Source organism: Phodopus roborovskii, unplaced genomic scaffold, assembly GCF_943737965.1.
Source record: "Phodopus roborovskii unplaced genomic scaffold, PHOROB, whole genome shotgun sequence".
Lineage (NCBI taxonomy): Eukaryota > Metazoa > Chordata > Mammalia > Rodentia > Cricetidae > Phodopus > Phodopus roborovskii.
Genome location: NW_026126541.1, coordinates 29,201,189 through 29,218,037, shown reverse-complemented (window position 1 = coordinate 29,218,037; position 16,849 = coordinate 29,201,189). Strand labels below are relative to the sequence as shown.

At 39.3% G+C, this 16,849-nt stretch overlaps 1 protein-coding gene across 4 annotated transcripts in view; it reads right to left on the bottom strand.

The window, feature by feature from the left end:
* Spata6l (spermatogenesis associated 6 like) overlaps positions 1-16,849 on the bottom strand; it is a 41,041-nt gene that overhangs the window by 17,623 nt on the left and 6,569 nt on the right. For 2 of the 4 annotated variants that reach the window (XM_051199953.1, XM_051199955.1), the window contains exons 3-7: positions 15,813-15,861; positions 13,906-13,947; positions 4,520-4,644; positions 1,787-1,864; positions 528-767 (exon numbers count right to left, since the gene is read on the bottom strand). In XM_051199953.1, the coding sequence (XP_051055910.1) occupies positions 528-767; positions 1,787-1,864; positions 4,520-4,644; positions 13,906-13,947; positions 15,813-15,861 (534 nt within the window). The remainder of the gene's footprint in view (positions 1-527; positions 768-1,786; positions 1,865-4,519; positions 4,645-13,905; positions 13,948-15,812; positions 15,862-16,849) is intronic. The other 2 variants (XM_051199954.1, XM_051199956.1) reach the window with 2 other exon arrangements.

Here is a 16,849-nt window from a genome sequence, read left to right as displayed (position 1 = left end):
GTTAGGAGCACTATAATAACTAACTGAGCCCACTGCCTGTGGTGACTAAGACTCAGATGACTCTCTTTTTCCCCACAGACATCCTGTCCCTGCTCAGCATTTGGCTACCAAGCACCAGTCTCATGGAGAAAGGGAAATCTGCTTCTTAAAAAGGGATGGGGCTTCACTTTGAATTGATGCACCTTATCAACCAGCCTTTGATTGACGTCTTCAATTCCAGGCAGTTTCACAGACTCCTCTGAGTAATGGTGAGTTATCATCTACAGACATCATACTCTATTAATAACGTTCAGAAATTAGAAATGGGATGATTGACATTCGCTGAGCAAACTCCCCCTGTGATGCCTTTGTAGACATTTCCTAACAATGGCACTGGCAAATGAACATCATTTAATGACAGTTATTATTCCTTTGAATTCCCTCGTGAGTTACTGTTGCCCACTTGGCGCAGCCCAACACTTCTTTCTCCCATTGCTATCCACATCCTCACCGCAGCCAGTAACCCTGAGAAAACACGTGAAGCTCACATGTCTAACCACAAACGGAGGCTTTCTTTCTCCAGGGAGCCTGAAGCTTTTGCCAAGGTTCAGCGGAGTCGGCTGGTGCAGGAAGAGATGTCTGGGGGAAGATGGGGTGGGTACCCGGGACTGGGTGCCTTTGGAAAGTCGGTCGGAACTTTTCTCCTTCGGCTTTGTTTTTCTGTTATTTGTGGGAGCTCTTTGCCCATGTGATTTCGATAAAGGCCTTTGTGATTTACATTTGTCTTCCTGAAAGCAAAAAACAAACAAAGATTTGCTGTACTCTTTCTTTTTGTTAGGCCTTGACCATGCTTGGAAGACATTCTGCCCATGGGTTATAACTCCAGCCAAAAATGTTCTTTTGATTGGAAAAAAAAATGATAATTCAGTCAATTAATTCAGTATTTAATTGACCATTTATAAACTAAGATAGAAGACTGCTTCAGATTTATAAGACAAACCTTCAAAGAAAGGCATTTGTTTCTTAATCTACCATTTAGCTTAGCCTATTTTAAGTAGTAATCACAAGGTGATTTGTATTCAGGGAAAGCTTGAAAATGGCAAATATACACAGATGTATTCCAAGCACAGTGGATTATGACACCGAGATACATGAACGGCATAAATAGGTCTAACCATTTCACTTCAAAAAATTTATTGAAACCAGTAGTCAAGTACTGATAAGTGTACAGCAACGGGGCCTTTCTAATAGTCTAGGAAAGGTGCTGTTTTTCAGAGACAGGGTCTCACCAGGTAGCCTAGCTTGCCCTTCAACAGTAGCAAGCTGCCACCTCAGCAACCCAGGGCTGAGATTCCAGATGTGTCACTATGACCAGCTGTTTTGGCGAGTAAACAACCATCTTAGCTGAAATCCCACCTCAGCTCTATGACACTAGTAAATAGACTTTCGGCTCCCTTTTTTTTTTTTTTTTTTTTTTGTTCTGATTGGTGAGTCTGTGATGGGGAGGGGGGGCTAGGGCGGGGGTGGGGCTAGGGCGGGGGGTGGGGCTAATGGTATCTCCTGCTGTTTGACACCATCGCTTAACCATCGTTCATTTGAACACCACCACTCCTAAGACACAGCAAACAGACTGTAATGGGGCAGGCTGAGCAAACGGTTTGAATACAGAAATCAAATCTAGCAAAAACTGACCAGTTTCTGTATGTTGTTTCATTTAAACTCAGCAAACTGAGTTCAGGCTAAGAGTCTTTAAATTGGGGGTGGGGGCGCTTGTCATTTCTGTCATTGCCCTTTTAATTATACTTACAAAAAATCTGTTTCTATGCGGGAACATACATTCTCGGATGGCTGTCCTTGTAGAAAACTCTAGTTTGGGAGCAATGCCCTAAAAAATAAGGCAGCATAAAGAGAAGCAAATAAAATTACTGGAAACAATTCTCTTGCCCATCTTGTCTTTGCTGGAAACCCACTAAGAACATCTATAGTCAGCATAATCAGAATACTTTTTTAAATCAGAGGAGCTGATTTTACTATACTAAGCTGAGGTCTATATCAACTTGGAATATACACTCATACTCCTAACACAATCTGTGAATTGGGTCCTAATTAAATTTTCATTGGGACATGAATGAGCTTAGACAACTTAGGTAGCCTATCAGGTTGGCAGGAACAGAGCTGGTGGTAATTGGACCTAGGCATCTGGGTTCCAGTGTCCATGCTGTTACCTACTCTGTTAGCTCCTCTGTCTAAAATACAGGAACGTGAAAATGAGATTAGTAAGGAGGGGCAGGTAGAGGGTCTCCTTCCCTACCTGCTTGCCTTGGAAAACATGGCTTTATCTTACATCAGACATTTATATTCATCAGGCCTATTCTCAAACTGTTTTATTAACAGCTATATATCTATCTTGGTGTGGGATTTTACCACCTAAATGACTGTTGAGGTCTAAAGTGAAACAAAACCTCAATGTACGGGAATACAAAGAAAAACCCTACTATAGTGGAGAAAATCAATCTAATTGTTAATGAACTGAGAAGTCACAGTAAGCAGGTGAGTGGTTTGCCTGACCTATTTGGGTCATTCATCTCCTTTTCAACAGTTGTAATAAAAACCAAGAGGAGAGAACAGAATAAATCCAAGAGAATTAGTATCATGTTTGTGGCTAAGACTATAACCCCCAGAGCACAAGAGTTCCCGTTCTGCAAGTCCAGATTTCTGATGCACAGCAGCTCCCTTCCACACAATGGGAAAAGAAATAGCTGTCCCTCCCCAGGATGGTGGAATAAGACAACCCATGTTGTGGGCTCGGCACACACCACACACACCAACTGCCACAGAAGCTCTGGCAAGTGGTTCAGTTTTGAACCCCTCTATCATTTTATCTATCTACCAAATTGTTCATAGAGTTTGATAAACTCAATTACAAGAATTGATACCAATGTGTGAAGGTATTTCAATGCATTTTAAAGATTTTTCCTGACAACTTCATATCCGTTAGTCTTTCTATTCATGCCCAGCATATTCAACACATGAATGACACTTGAGGAAAAAAATACATGTTTCTCCTTGTTTTGATTATGAAGATGGCTTTTATTTAACAAGGAATTTGAGGAAAACATAGTCAATATGAGAGTTCCCTCAGGCTGGTTCGTTCCCATTAACTTTTATTCCCTTTTAGATTCTGAAGGGCAACATGCCAAGAATTGAAGTAAACAGTAAGTATCTCATAGGTACCATGGACTTGAGTGATACATGAAGGTGATGTTAGAGAAAGAAGAAAGTGGTCTTAGGAATATTTGCCAGATCCTGAAAGATAACAGGGAGGCTTAAAGTTATAGGCATTTGGTTCTGATTAGGGCAACTTTTGACTAATGTTGATGTTTGGTGTACATATCCGTCATCAGAAGCATTGATGGAACAATTGCACCCTCTGCAGAGTACTCTCAGCAGGGTGGGGATGGATACACTTCGCTATGTGACAAAAGAGCAATTCACAGTGTAGAAACAGAAAGCCTACATGTTAGTTATGCTTTTTATAATTCACAAACATGTGGCCCATAAAGAGGAGGTCATCCAAAAGACATAAAAATCCTATTTTAAAAAGTGATTGTTTCAAAGGCAGAAATCATAGACCATAATTTCAAAATGAATGTCTTGAGTCTGTGCTGTGGAATAATCCTTCTGTATAGTGTCAAAGTGTATCGCTCTCATTGCTGATAAAAAGCTGATTGGCCCATAGTTGGGCAGGAAGAGATTGAGTGAGAAAGCTTTGCTAGGAGAATTCTGGGAAGAAGGAGGAGGGAGTCTGGAGTCACCAGCAAACGAAGGGAGAAGCAGGATGGGCATGCTTTACCAAGCCCCATGGCAAAGCATAGATAAAATGGATTAGCTGAAAATATAAGAGTTAGCTAGTAATAAGCTGAGCTATTGGCTGAGCATTTATAATTAATATAAGTCTCAATGTGTTAGCTGCAAGACAGGAAAACTCGGTCAACAAATTTGGGTTCAGATAAATGCCTCCAAACAGGTTACCAGCTGCTTATCAGCTGCACCATGCATGGCTCCTCAACAACGTTGACCTCTATCTGTTCACCTCTCCTAAAGTGGAACTGATCAGCAATATCAGCCTTGGCTGATTTGTAAATTGTTAAGATGGTAATAACTAAAAATGCAGAAGGTTGAAAGTATAAAACAAATGTGAGATAATAGTATTTCTGTCATTGCTCTAGTGAAAACAGGTATGACCAAGCAGATCTTTCTGTCAAACTGCAATAAGAAGTTGAAAGAGGAACCTTTTAGGACATCATGTGACGAGTGAATATGGCAATGATACATTTTAGTTAAATAATAAAACTTTCGACTTTTATAGCAATAGTATAGTTTGGTATCATGAGCTGGGCATCTGACCATAGATGAAAACAGAACTGAGGTAACTAAGCAAGACAAAGCTAACTGCCTAGGATCAACCCTGTCAGGAATAAAATGTTCAAGCCCCCAAAATTTCTCTCCCGTAGAAGCCCTAGTGGGGAGGGTCACTCACTGGGAAACCTATTGCTGTCTTCATGAGCAACTCTCTATACATGCCAAAATGTGAAGATGTCAGTTTAGGCTCGGGGAATAGAAAATCGCGTGTGTTTTCTTCGTAGTAGGCCAGCTCTTCCCATGCTAGAATGAAAAGAGAAAAAGTGTAAGTAAATGTACTTTACACCCCTCAAGTTTCACAAAATAGATGCTCAGAAGGTGTGCTGGTTAGCTTTATGTCAACCTGACATAATCTATAGTCATCTGAGAGGAGGGAACATCTACTGAGAAAATGCCTCCTTGACTGTGCTATAGGCAAGCCTGTAGTGCATTTTAAATTGGTGATTGATATGGGAGAGCCCAGCCCATTGTGGGTGGCATCACTCCTGGGCTGGTGGTCCTGGGTTCTACAACAAAGCTTTATCAAGAAAGCCAATAAGAGCATTCCTTCATAGCCTCTGTATCAGCTCCTGCCTCCAGGTTCATGTCCTGACTTGCTTTTATGATGAGCAATGATGTGGAAATGTAAGTCAAATAAAGTCTTCTGCAAGTTTCATCACAGTTGTGTCAGGGAGGACATTTGGGTCAAACTAGACATTTTGAACCTAGCATTTGTTATTCAAAAATAAGTTAATTTCTATTACTTTTTACCTTGTGGATAATTTACCTCATGGATAATCTTCTTGCTACACCAAATTAAATAAAATAAATCTATCCATCTGTCCGTCCATCCATCCACCCATCCATCCTTTTCTTCACCAAATATTTACCAAAGATAAATTTTGAGCCAGGCAGGAATGAGGCAGACACAGTCCTGCTCACCCAAAGCTTATAGTTTGAGAGGGTTCTGCATGGTTGGGTACGCGGGTGCCAATGGCCCAGAGAGAAAGCAGACTTGAGGTTCTTGGCAAGGATGGTATCAACCCAGGGATGATTCAGACATTTATCAAGATCATTTATGAGAAAGAGCCAGCAATGCTACAATGTCCTGTGGAGCTCATTGATGGGAGATGTCATTCTGATATGTTTCTCTTATTAGTTAATGAATAAAGCACTGTTGGCCAATAAGAAAGCAAGACAGGCGGGACTAGGAGACTAGGAGGAGAGAGGAAGTAGTAGAGGAAAGATCCAAGATGGAGGACGGAAAGAGAACACCAGCAGGAAGCAATTTGGAAAGAATAATGCCCAAATTCCCAAATATTGTTTGTAAATGTTTCTTTTAATTTAAATGTGCTTTGTTATAAATGGTTAATGATCACAACCAATCCTTTTAAAGGTTAAAAAAAGGAGATTATGGTATAGATATGAATACTTTGTTTTGGAATGGATTTTCATTTATTGATACAATTTAAGGTCGATTTTGTGGTATGTATATTTCTCCTCTTGTTTAGGTATTGTGTTTATATAGCTCATTTAAAAATATAATGTATAATTTAGTACAGATTATAGATAGTTACCTATGATAGTCAAAACTTAGAGCTAAGTTAGTTAGGTTTTCAAGATGTATTTGAGATGGATAGGCATTCTTCAAACCTTTCAAAGACCTACAGAATATGGCATTTAAAATGGCTTAGGGTTTTTCTTGACAGTGAGACATAACTGCTCCTGGCAACACTACCTTCATCAGAAAGGAAGATGGACCTTAAAGAAGCGTGTTATGGAGTTTGCCTCCAATATGGCAAGACTAGCCATTTGGGCAAGATACTGCTCTTCTCTGGACTGTTTGACTTCATGTTGTATAAACTGGACATGCAGGACCCCAAGAAAGTGACTGCTGATACAAGATGGACATTGCTACAGGGTTCCTGCTTCATGAAGAGTCTGCGAGACAGTCTGCAGGACACGGAGAAAAGTGACTGACAAACTGCCAATACAGGTGGACAGTTTAAAGTTTCCTGCTTTGCTGAGGAGTCTGCCACACACTATGGCCTATAGGCTGAAGATGGAACATAACAGAAGAACTTCAGGTGACTGATCAGGCAAGATATCTCTGTCATTTCTAGAGTTTATATATTATCCTTCTGTGGTCTTTGATGAAGTTGAAGACAGATAGTTATGGTTATAGCTTTCCTCAGTTATGATTAAAGATAGATAAGTTACATAGACTTTAGACTCACAAAGATAGAATAGATGATGAAATATTTTATTCAAATCTTACTAAATGTTAATGGACTAAGTGTTGACTGTGGTTCTTATTTGATAACTGTTTTATTATATATCTTGCTATGTTAAGGTTAAAATTGTTCTTCTTATGTTAGACAGAAAAGAGGAGATAATGGGAGATGTCATTCTGTAAATATGTTTCTCTTATTGGTTAATGAATAAAGCACTTAATAGGAAAGAAAAATAGGCAGGATGAGGAGACTAGGAAGAGAGAGGAAGTAGGTAGTGGGGAGATCGAAGATGGAGAGACTGGAGAAAGCAGAACACTAGCCCCTCTCTCCGGTAAGAAAAGACCATGTGGAAGTACTTAGATTAATAGAAATGGGTTAATAATTAAGACAGAGCTGGCCTATAAGAAACTAGTAACTGGCCAACAGCATTATACCTAATATAATGTCTCTGTGTATTATTTGGGGCTGGCATGGAGGTGGGCCCAGACCAGCAGGGAAAAACCTACTCATAACAGCTCATGACACCTCTGCATATTTTCTCTACCACACATGACTTTCTAATTTCCTACAAGACATTTATTTAGGTTAAAAATAGTCTAATGATCATCTGAGCCTGGAACCCAAAGCTATACTACAAAGAACTTTTTGTATGAATTTATAATACACTGACTTGTCTAAAAGTGTGGGTATTGCACAAATAAAAGAAAATATTTGCTTTTTTTCTTGTTTGGGTTTCTACTGAGGCCTATTTGACATTTTGAAAATCACATCACATCTAAATATATCATTATTCCCAGTATTTATATTCTAAAATGAATCCTGTTTCATTATAAATCACTTTCTTTTTTTCTCCCTTATACTGAAGCTGGAATATTAACTATAAATCATATTTCATTGTGATAAGGGTATATTAATGAAGATAGTCATTACCAAAAATGATCTTGGGTGTAACAGGACAGGCATCCATTGAGCTAGTGGACAAGGAAGCTGCCATTTGAGCCATCCTTGTAAGCACAGCAGCTACTGCATGGCCAGCTTCGACTGATAGTGTTTCCTACTCAGAGTACCAGCAAAAGTGACACCATAGCTAATAAAACACCTCTTTTGTTTGGTGGCTGTTTTTTTTCTTGTGGGGAGAGTTTTGATGAGGGCAATTTTTAGGTATAGTAGCTATAGAAGGCAATAATCATCAAATGATAGCATCAAATGATATCATGAATTAATTTCTTCACACTTATTCCATTCAATATGGGCCTTTGGGCGTCTAATGAAGTAAGGATGAATGTATAAAATATGGTACTCCTTATTTTTACTCCTGTGTCATTTCTGTCCACCCCTGCCTTAGCAGACAACTTCAGCCACAGAGGACAGATGGTGATACATCTTCCCTTCTCTACAAAGCACTTCTACAGCTTGAGCTGGGCTCTTCACTTGGTCAAGATCCTGTCCTTTCAAGTTTCACTATAAATCAACTTTAAATCTCCCATTAGGGTTCTTTGTATATCAGAATAAAACTCATGTACCACCCAGCATGGTGGTGAACAGCTTTAATCCCAGCACCCCAGAGGCAGAGATAGGCAGATCTCTGTGAGTTGAAGACAGCCTAATCTACAGAGCAAATTCCATGACTACCCGAGCTACCCCAAGACCTGCTCTCAAAAAAACACAAAACACTGGGAAGGTACAAGTCATTGCCTTCACTGACCTTCGGGGTTTATGTAAATCCGGCCTCTAGTCACCGCTGCTACTTCCTTAATGGCATTTCCCTCTTAGTTACTTCCTTTCATCCCTGATGCCATTCTTGCCACATCACAGACATCTATCAAAGTCATCTCCAGAGTTTTGGTGGTTTATTTCTTTGTTTAATTGGGTGCTTTTCATGAGGCAGGCTCTTATGTAGTCCAGACAGGCTTTGAATTGGCTGCGCAGCCAAAATAGCCTTGCACTCCTTGCCCCGAAGCCTCTACCTCCCAAGTGTTAGGATTACAGGCATGTGCCCCACACCCCCTCTCTCTGTTGTCCATGCTCCCCCTTAACATTCCCTCCCCAAATCCCCAAGACTGACTCCCTCTTATCAAATGATAGCCTTGACTCAAATGTCCTAGATGCTGCTCCCTGAGGAAGAGTGCCTGGCACATAATAGAGACTCTGTAAACACGATCATGAAGAAACATAAATATTAAAATGAGATAACGTAAGTACCTACTTATATTAGTCACTCAATGAAGCAATCACCCTTTATGAAATTCAGTTTCACCAACTGCCCAAACAAGTTACAAAGACCAGATGGTCTCTAAAATCTTTTTAACTTTTGCTTGCCATTCATTCTTCAATGGTTTCTTTATATTCACACATTCAAGGAACAGTCTTTGAGAACTTACTGCATATCAAGAGAGCTAGACTGGCTGTGGGTAAGCCTGTGTGCATTTTCTTGATTATGATTGAAGTGAGAGGGCCCCGATCACTGTAGACAGTGCCCGGGCTGGTGGTCCTGGGTGCTAAAAGAAAGCAGGTTGAGCAAGCCTTGAGGAACAAGCCAGTAAATAGAATGCTTTTGTGGCCTCTGCATCAATCCTGCTTCCAGGTTCCTGACTTGAGTTCCTGCCCTGACATCCCTGCATAGTTACCAGGAAGTGTAAAATAAGCCATTTCCTCCCCAAATTGCTTTTTGGCTTGGTATTTTGTCATAGCCTTAGAAACCCTAACTAAGATATAGCACCTTGGGCTACTGTGTAAAAAATGGCAAAAAGAGTGTACATCAGTATCTGCCATCATCATGGTTGTTCCTTGATACCATTCTAACAATGGTCCCACACTTCTCTGGTCTATATTTACATGGTTACATTCCTACATGAACATACATCTACGTAGTGAGATATTCACTTTGTCGGCTTCTGTGGCACTGACCACGCCCATTGGAGGTGGAGCCGGGGCGGAAGTGACCTGTGGAACTAGGTCTGAGGAAGAACCAGGGAATGCTCTCTTGCTGACTGAACATGGAGAGGAGAGCATCCAGTGGAACCTGCTGGTGTTCATCTGTCTAGGTTGTAAGTTATTTCTCCCTGAATAAACATTTGTTCGGCCTTTTGTTTAGCCTGACCTTTATTAAACCGTGATACACCTAGACACATGGCATATCACACTGTACATTAGGATTTTTCTTTGTTCCCTTTCCTTTCATAGTGTTTAAATCCATAAACAAGTAAGCCTTTTTTAAAAGTGATGTGTTTGGGTATCAAGTCGACTAGAGTGGACTTGTGATGCTTAGTCTTTGTTGCCAACTTAATGAGACATAGAAGTATATGGGAGACTGGCATCTGGGCATGCCAGTGGGGTTAGGTTAATTGAGGTAGTAAGACTCATACACTGTGGTTAGCACCATTCCCTGAGCTGGGATTCTGAACTATATAAAAAAAAAAGAAGAAGAAAGTAAGTTAAACACAAACACTTACTACTCTCTGCTTCTTGACTATCGATGAAATGTGACCGGCCAGCTAACCATGTGACTTCCCTTCAGTGATGGACTATAACCATGAATTGTAAGCCCCAATGAATCATTCCTTTCTGGGTGGCCTTTCTTAGAGATTTTATTACAACAGAAAAGTAAGACAAGACTGAAACATGGCTATAAACTAGTTAGAAGGCTATAAAGTATCTTAAAACCATCTCCAGAGTTTGATAATTTTTCAGTAACCCAAATGGTAGCCAATATGGACAAGTCAGCACATGATAAGACAGTACAGAGCCAAGCAATAAATAGTGAGAGTGCTCAGATTGCTAATCATACTGGCCAAGTAAAGTGGCTGAATGTACTCCGTGTTCTCGATCGGCTAATGACATAGACAATGATGTCCTCAGTGCTATCAGTGAAATCAGTGAATAACTTCTCCAAAGGAAACCATGAGACTACAAAAACTGAAAATCTTAGTACAGCACCAGTCTGAAAACTATCATGTGTTTCTTGAGTATATGACAGTTAACACCATGCTTCCAGAGAGTGTAGCTTATTGTGTTCTCTTCGAGACTAAGGGTTTAACGTAGCTGTTGTCATAATACCACATGGCAAAGTAGGAATTCAAAGCCATGTCTGCAGGCTGTCTTCCCTTACTGTCTTCTAGTGACCATTACTGACTGTGGTGGAAAACTGAGCTCTGACTCAGCACACAGGTACTCAAGAAAAGGAGGGATATTATAGTTGTACTGACTAAATATGATTTGCCAAAGAGACGGTATTAGCTTAGGCAGTTGATAAAAAGGAAGCACCAAGTTCATAGTCAAATAGTATTACACTGCCCCCCTGTGTCCACCACTTTCTCACACCTCTGACAACCAGAGGCTCGTTTTCATTTATTGGGAGCAAAGTCTGACTCTCTTTAGTCACTGCCTTAAGCTACAAACAGATATGAACATCACTAACTGATGGTCAGATGCCCTTTGACTGTGTGTCTGAAGATGCTGTGAAAACTATCACACAAGAGTACACTGTCTATAGCAAAACAAGGAGGTAATGGATTGGCCAGTAAAAGAACTGGTCTCTGAGAACTGAAAAATGGTCCATATGACCTTACATTCTACTTTAAGCAAATTTCTTCTACCTAGTTAGTACCAAGGACCACAGCTGCTCCACATGCCACGCTGAAGTAATTAAATGATTGATGTGCACAGTATCTGACACTGAGTGAAATTGTTATTTTCAGTAATTCAAAATGAGTGCCACTAAAATCACAGTCTGAAATTGGAGGGCTATGGACAAAAAGAAAGCAAATACAGTAAGTCTCCCATTTTGCACATGCTTAACTCGTGAGTTATAAACAGTTGTAAACTGTTATAACTTGTGAATTATATACAAGCTATCAGCTCAGACTCCCCAGTCTTCATTTGCAAGCAACTATTCTTATAATTTCACAGATTGATATGTGGTCACATAGAAGACCTGTAACTCGTACCACTCAGCACGGTGAGACAGGAGGGACCATGCATTCAAAGCCAGCATGGGCTTGACTTTAAAAAAAAAAAAAAGCCATAATCCAAAACACATACAATCCTAAAAAGTAAGTTTCAAAATGTTTATATTCATTATATTTACCCACAGTATCCTATGTATTGGACAGATAGTTATATATAGGTGTTGTGTGCCAATACATTATATACTAAGTGCATTTTTTAAAAGTCTAAAAAAAATACACAGCAAGTTGCCAATAAAGTGTCTGTCAGGAATCATTGATAAACAGGTTCTTTTTCCTTTTAGTCTATATAATCATATAATCATGCCTTAGTTGATATTTTTATATTGGGTGGTTTTATATATTTTTTAATTAGTACAAAATTAATTAAGACCAAAATAAACATGCTCTTATTCTATTAACATAAAATCTAACTTGCCAGTTCACAAGGTTATATGCTTAAACATAAAACTGGGTCAAACAAGAAAAAAAAAACTTATGGAAAAAAACTCAATGGCCTGGTTTTAGCTTGTCCTTTTTTTTTTTTTTTTTTTTTTTGTCTAAAAAAAGCCATTCAGTGATATTTTCTGAATAGGAGGTAGAAGATATTGTTCTGTATTGTTGACCAAACAAGTAATTTTTAAATGGATAGACTCACACTATAATATTCAAGTATCTATCCCTAGATTCACACCATAACCTGTAGATTAACACTATGATAACAGAGTGTCTTGCTTACCCCTAGATTGGTGTTGTAACATTCAGGTGTTTATCCCTGGATTTACACAGTAACATCTGAGTGCCTTCCATATATCCACACCACAAATTCAAGAATTTACCTCTGGATTCACACCAGTATCTTAATGGCTATACCTAGATTCAGACTACATCTGTGTCTACATTCAGAGCATTTATCCCCACATTCACACCATAATAGTCGAGTAGCTGTCTATAGATTCAGATCAAAATATTCAAGTGCCTATCCCTAATCCGCACTGTAATATCCAACTGTCTATCACTAGACTTACACTGCAATAATTGGAGAGTCAATCCCTACATCCCTAGAGTGTAGAGTTCTCATACCTTTGCTAAAGAACCAAGGAGCAGGTCCCTAGCTCCACACCCCCTTTCTGGGGCCCCTTGCCTGCCCCAGGGATCCAATTATGGGTAGAACCACAAACTTTATAAAAAGCCTCTACTCAACCTGCCCCCTTTAGCTGAAATGTCTTCTATCCGGGTCACTAGTCTTTTCTCAGGAACTCTCAGAAGGAAAAAAAAAAAAAAAAAAAAAAGAAAGAAAGTCCACTTGAGAAAATATCAAAATGGTGGAGAAATGCATTCACACTGATCATAACATTCAAGACTTCCATAAAAACACTGTAAATTTACAACAAAGGGAAATGCTTACATTCAGACCTCCTCCTGAAGCCAATTAAGAACAATGACCAGAAGGGAAAAAAAAATCATAATTTGGGAAACATTGAAGCTTTTAAGAAGGAAAATTTAAATTTAGGGTTATACACCACATCTAAAAAATAAGGGGATCATAAAATATATCTAAACTATTGCACAATTCAAGCACAATAAATTCAAATGGTAATGCCCAGCTTAGACAAGACATGAGGTACAGGCATGCTCTACTGGGAACCAGTTTGTCCCAGGCTCACAAGGCACAGTCCAGTCTGGGAATTCTACTCTGTAAATGTACTGAGGGGAAAGAATAATGATTTTCATGGTTATGTGAGAGACAAGAAAACATAAATAACAATTTGAGGATAGTAACACTTTGGAAATAGCTATTAAAATGACAAATACATTAACTCTGGAAACAAGGTAAAGAAAATTCAAAATAGTATATTTTTACATTGTTCATACTCTGTAAAGACACACAAGTACCAGGTGATGGGAATCATGCTGAGGTGGGAAGGTTATGAGCTCGTGGTCAGCCTAAGTGATACGATGAGACTTTGCCTCAAAATTAAAACCATTTTTAAAAAGTCTAGGGTATAGTTCAGTGTCACAGTGTTTATATAAAATGCATGGGTTGGGAGGGGAGGGTGGTCAGGGTGCATGTGAGGGGGCAGAGAGGGAAAGAGGGAGGGACAGAGAGAGGGGAGGAGGAAGGAAGGGAGAGGGAACTGGGATCGACATGTAAAATAATAAATTAAATTAAAAATAAAATATTATATTAATGAGAAAAAATAAAATGCATGGGTTCAGTCCTCAGAAATACACATGCATACACATGAATCACTAGAAATGATTCAGTCATAAAGAAAACTGAAATCCTATCCCCATTCTTTCAAAGTGAAATTGTTAGTTTAGAAGTATGTTTACAGGCATATTACCTGGAGACACTAGCTGTATCAATTCAAACCTGGTTAGGAAGCCTAAAAAAGAAAGACGAAACATGAAATTTTAATATTTCAGAAAAATTGTGTTTCTTAACATATGCTAAATTAAAACTACCGTATCTCATTTACACTACTCGACAATATAGGTGGCCTTCTATCTTCACAGGTTCCCTATGTACAGATTCCTGACAACCTTTTCACAAAATACAGGCAGAAAGCAGTTACAAAGTCCTGGCATCTCTGCCAACATGTGCACTCTTTTCTTTTTATGCTCTAAACAATGCAGAATCACGTGTCCATACGATATGTAATATAAAGATAATCCTAACTATGTGGGATATGCACACATGCACATACTCATGCATAGGTTACAAGCAAATTCTATGTCATTTTACTTATGGCCCTTGAGTACCTATGTATTTTGGCATGTGTGAAGGTCCTGGAACCATTTTGCTAAGGGCACCAAAGAACCAAAAAACAACCATAATTTAAAATAATTGCCATGGCAACAATGAAACAGATTTTCATAAAATGAGGGAGTGGGGCAAAGATGAGTGAGCTACAAATTTAGCTTTTTACTTCCTCAAAAGTATGTAATACTTTGACTCTTAAATGTATATTCAGAGCTGGAAAGATGGCTATGTCAAGAGAGCACATACACGGCTCTTGCAGAGAACCCAAGTTCTATTCCCTTCACCTATGTCAGGCAGCTAAGGACGCCTGTAACTCAAGCTCCGGAGGATCCAGTTCCCTCTCCAGCCTTTGTGGGTACCTATGTATACACATGGCACACTGACACACATAAACAAAAGCATGTATATTCATAGAATACTAAAATAACAACACAATTTTCATTTTTTAAAGTTTGGAAAGCCAATGTTATCCATTAATGCAAACGTTTAGCTTGCCTGAAAAGCATACTGTATGACTATACATGTGTTATAAAATGTATCTTACTATGTTCCTTGAGATTAAAATAGTTTTAAAGGGGCTGTAATATCTATAAAGACAAGACTGAAATTTAGATCTTGGGCCAGGAGGGGTGTCGGCAGGTTGAAGTGTGTGTCACTCAAGCCTAGTGACTTGAGTTAAATTCCCAGAACCCACAGAAGCAGCAGATAATTAACTCCTAAAGGTACCCTTTGCCTTTTTCATGTACCCACACTCAGATATCACATGCATGCACACACACACACACACACACACACACACACCATACACACACACACACACACACACACAGACACACACCATACACACACACACACACACACACACACAGTGGTATGCATACGCTCACACATGCTCACCATATATAACAGTTTTGAAATGCTGGGGGAAAAACTGAACAAACCACCCATGTTCACATGGATTGACAGAATATAATGAAAACTACTATATCAAAATGTGATCTACAGATTCAGCTCAATTGCCATCAAAACTTCAGTGACATTCTTCATAGAAATATTCAAATGAGAGCCCCACACACACAAGAAAGCTAAAGCACATTAGGACTGGGATGGAGAAGGAGACCCACACACATGCCCAGGGTGGCCCTGCCTGGAAACTATTAGGGTGAGTAAAAAACATGAGGAGAGGGAGGGAGGGAGGAAGGGTGGGAAGGAGGGGGGAGAGGGAGGGAGGAGAAGAGAGGGGGAGGGGGAGGAAGAGAGGAGGAGAGGGAGGAAGAGAGGAGAGTGGGCCATGTCCTGTGGAGAGAGGCAGATCTGAAACAGTGAAGGTAGTGGGAGCAGACTGAGGTGGGTGGCTCCCTTGTCACCCAGAGGCTAGAATTTCCCTAAATTTAAAGATTGATGAAACACAGAAATATCACACTCCAGAAGCAGCAAAATTCTGTACCTGTGAATTATAGATATATTTTTTTTCTCTTATGTACCTACTTTCTAAAATTTCTGCAACAGCTCCAGGATCTATTGCATTTTCAAATATCTATAGAGAAAAACAAGGAAAAGAAATTTTCAAGGTTTAAGTGAAATGTATTCCTAGAAACTGTAGTTATGTTCTTTCAAGTAATTAGCATATAGAAAATCAAGCCACACAAGCTTTTAGGGTTCAACGGGAACATTTTTAAGATTATCTGTGACGAAAGTGCAACTGATGACTGTAGCACAGAAGAGTTAAAGTCATCAGAATGGTAACAAAGTAAGTTGAGTTAGCTAAATCTATCACATGCTTAAAATGTCATCAGTTTGATCTACTGTACAAGCAAACACATCTTGTATCAGCCTGAGTCTTGAGTACATAGAAAAGCATTCTGCATACAGCAGGTACTCATCAAGTGTTAGCCAGATGACTCCCCTGCCCATGCAATTGGCTGTGCTAAACAGGAAGACAATAGAAATCTTAACCATAGATAAGTAACATCAAAGACAAATGGTGGCAGGGTGGGGAGAGGGGGAAACTCTACCATCAACTACAGAAACACACTCTATCACCTTAAACACTGTCAGATCTGCATACTTTGTGCTTACAATAACAGGTTCTGAGGCAGCACTGAGACAGAACAGTTCTCCAGGGACCTTACAAAAACAAAGAGGTGTTCAGTGTTTTTTCAGCAATACCTCTAGCCTTTAAACTTTTGACTTAAATGATGTTTAAAGGTAAGCATGGATAAAATTCTGCTTGAGGTTTCAAAGCCAGTTTTCCTTTAAGGGCAAAACTGGACATGGCTTTGCCACTTGCAATTATTAAATAAATGTGGATAACATTTTTTTTTTGCCTAAACTATTTCAATAACTACATCTTTCCATTTCACACTGTGATCAGTTGAATTGTGTATCTGTCAAAATTCACAGGTTGACCTCTAACCCCAGTATCTCAAAATATGACCTTATCCCCAAATAGGGTCAATATAAATATGCTTAGTTAAAATTTGAATGAGGTCATACTGGAGTAGGTTGGGCACCTAACATATGTT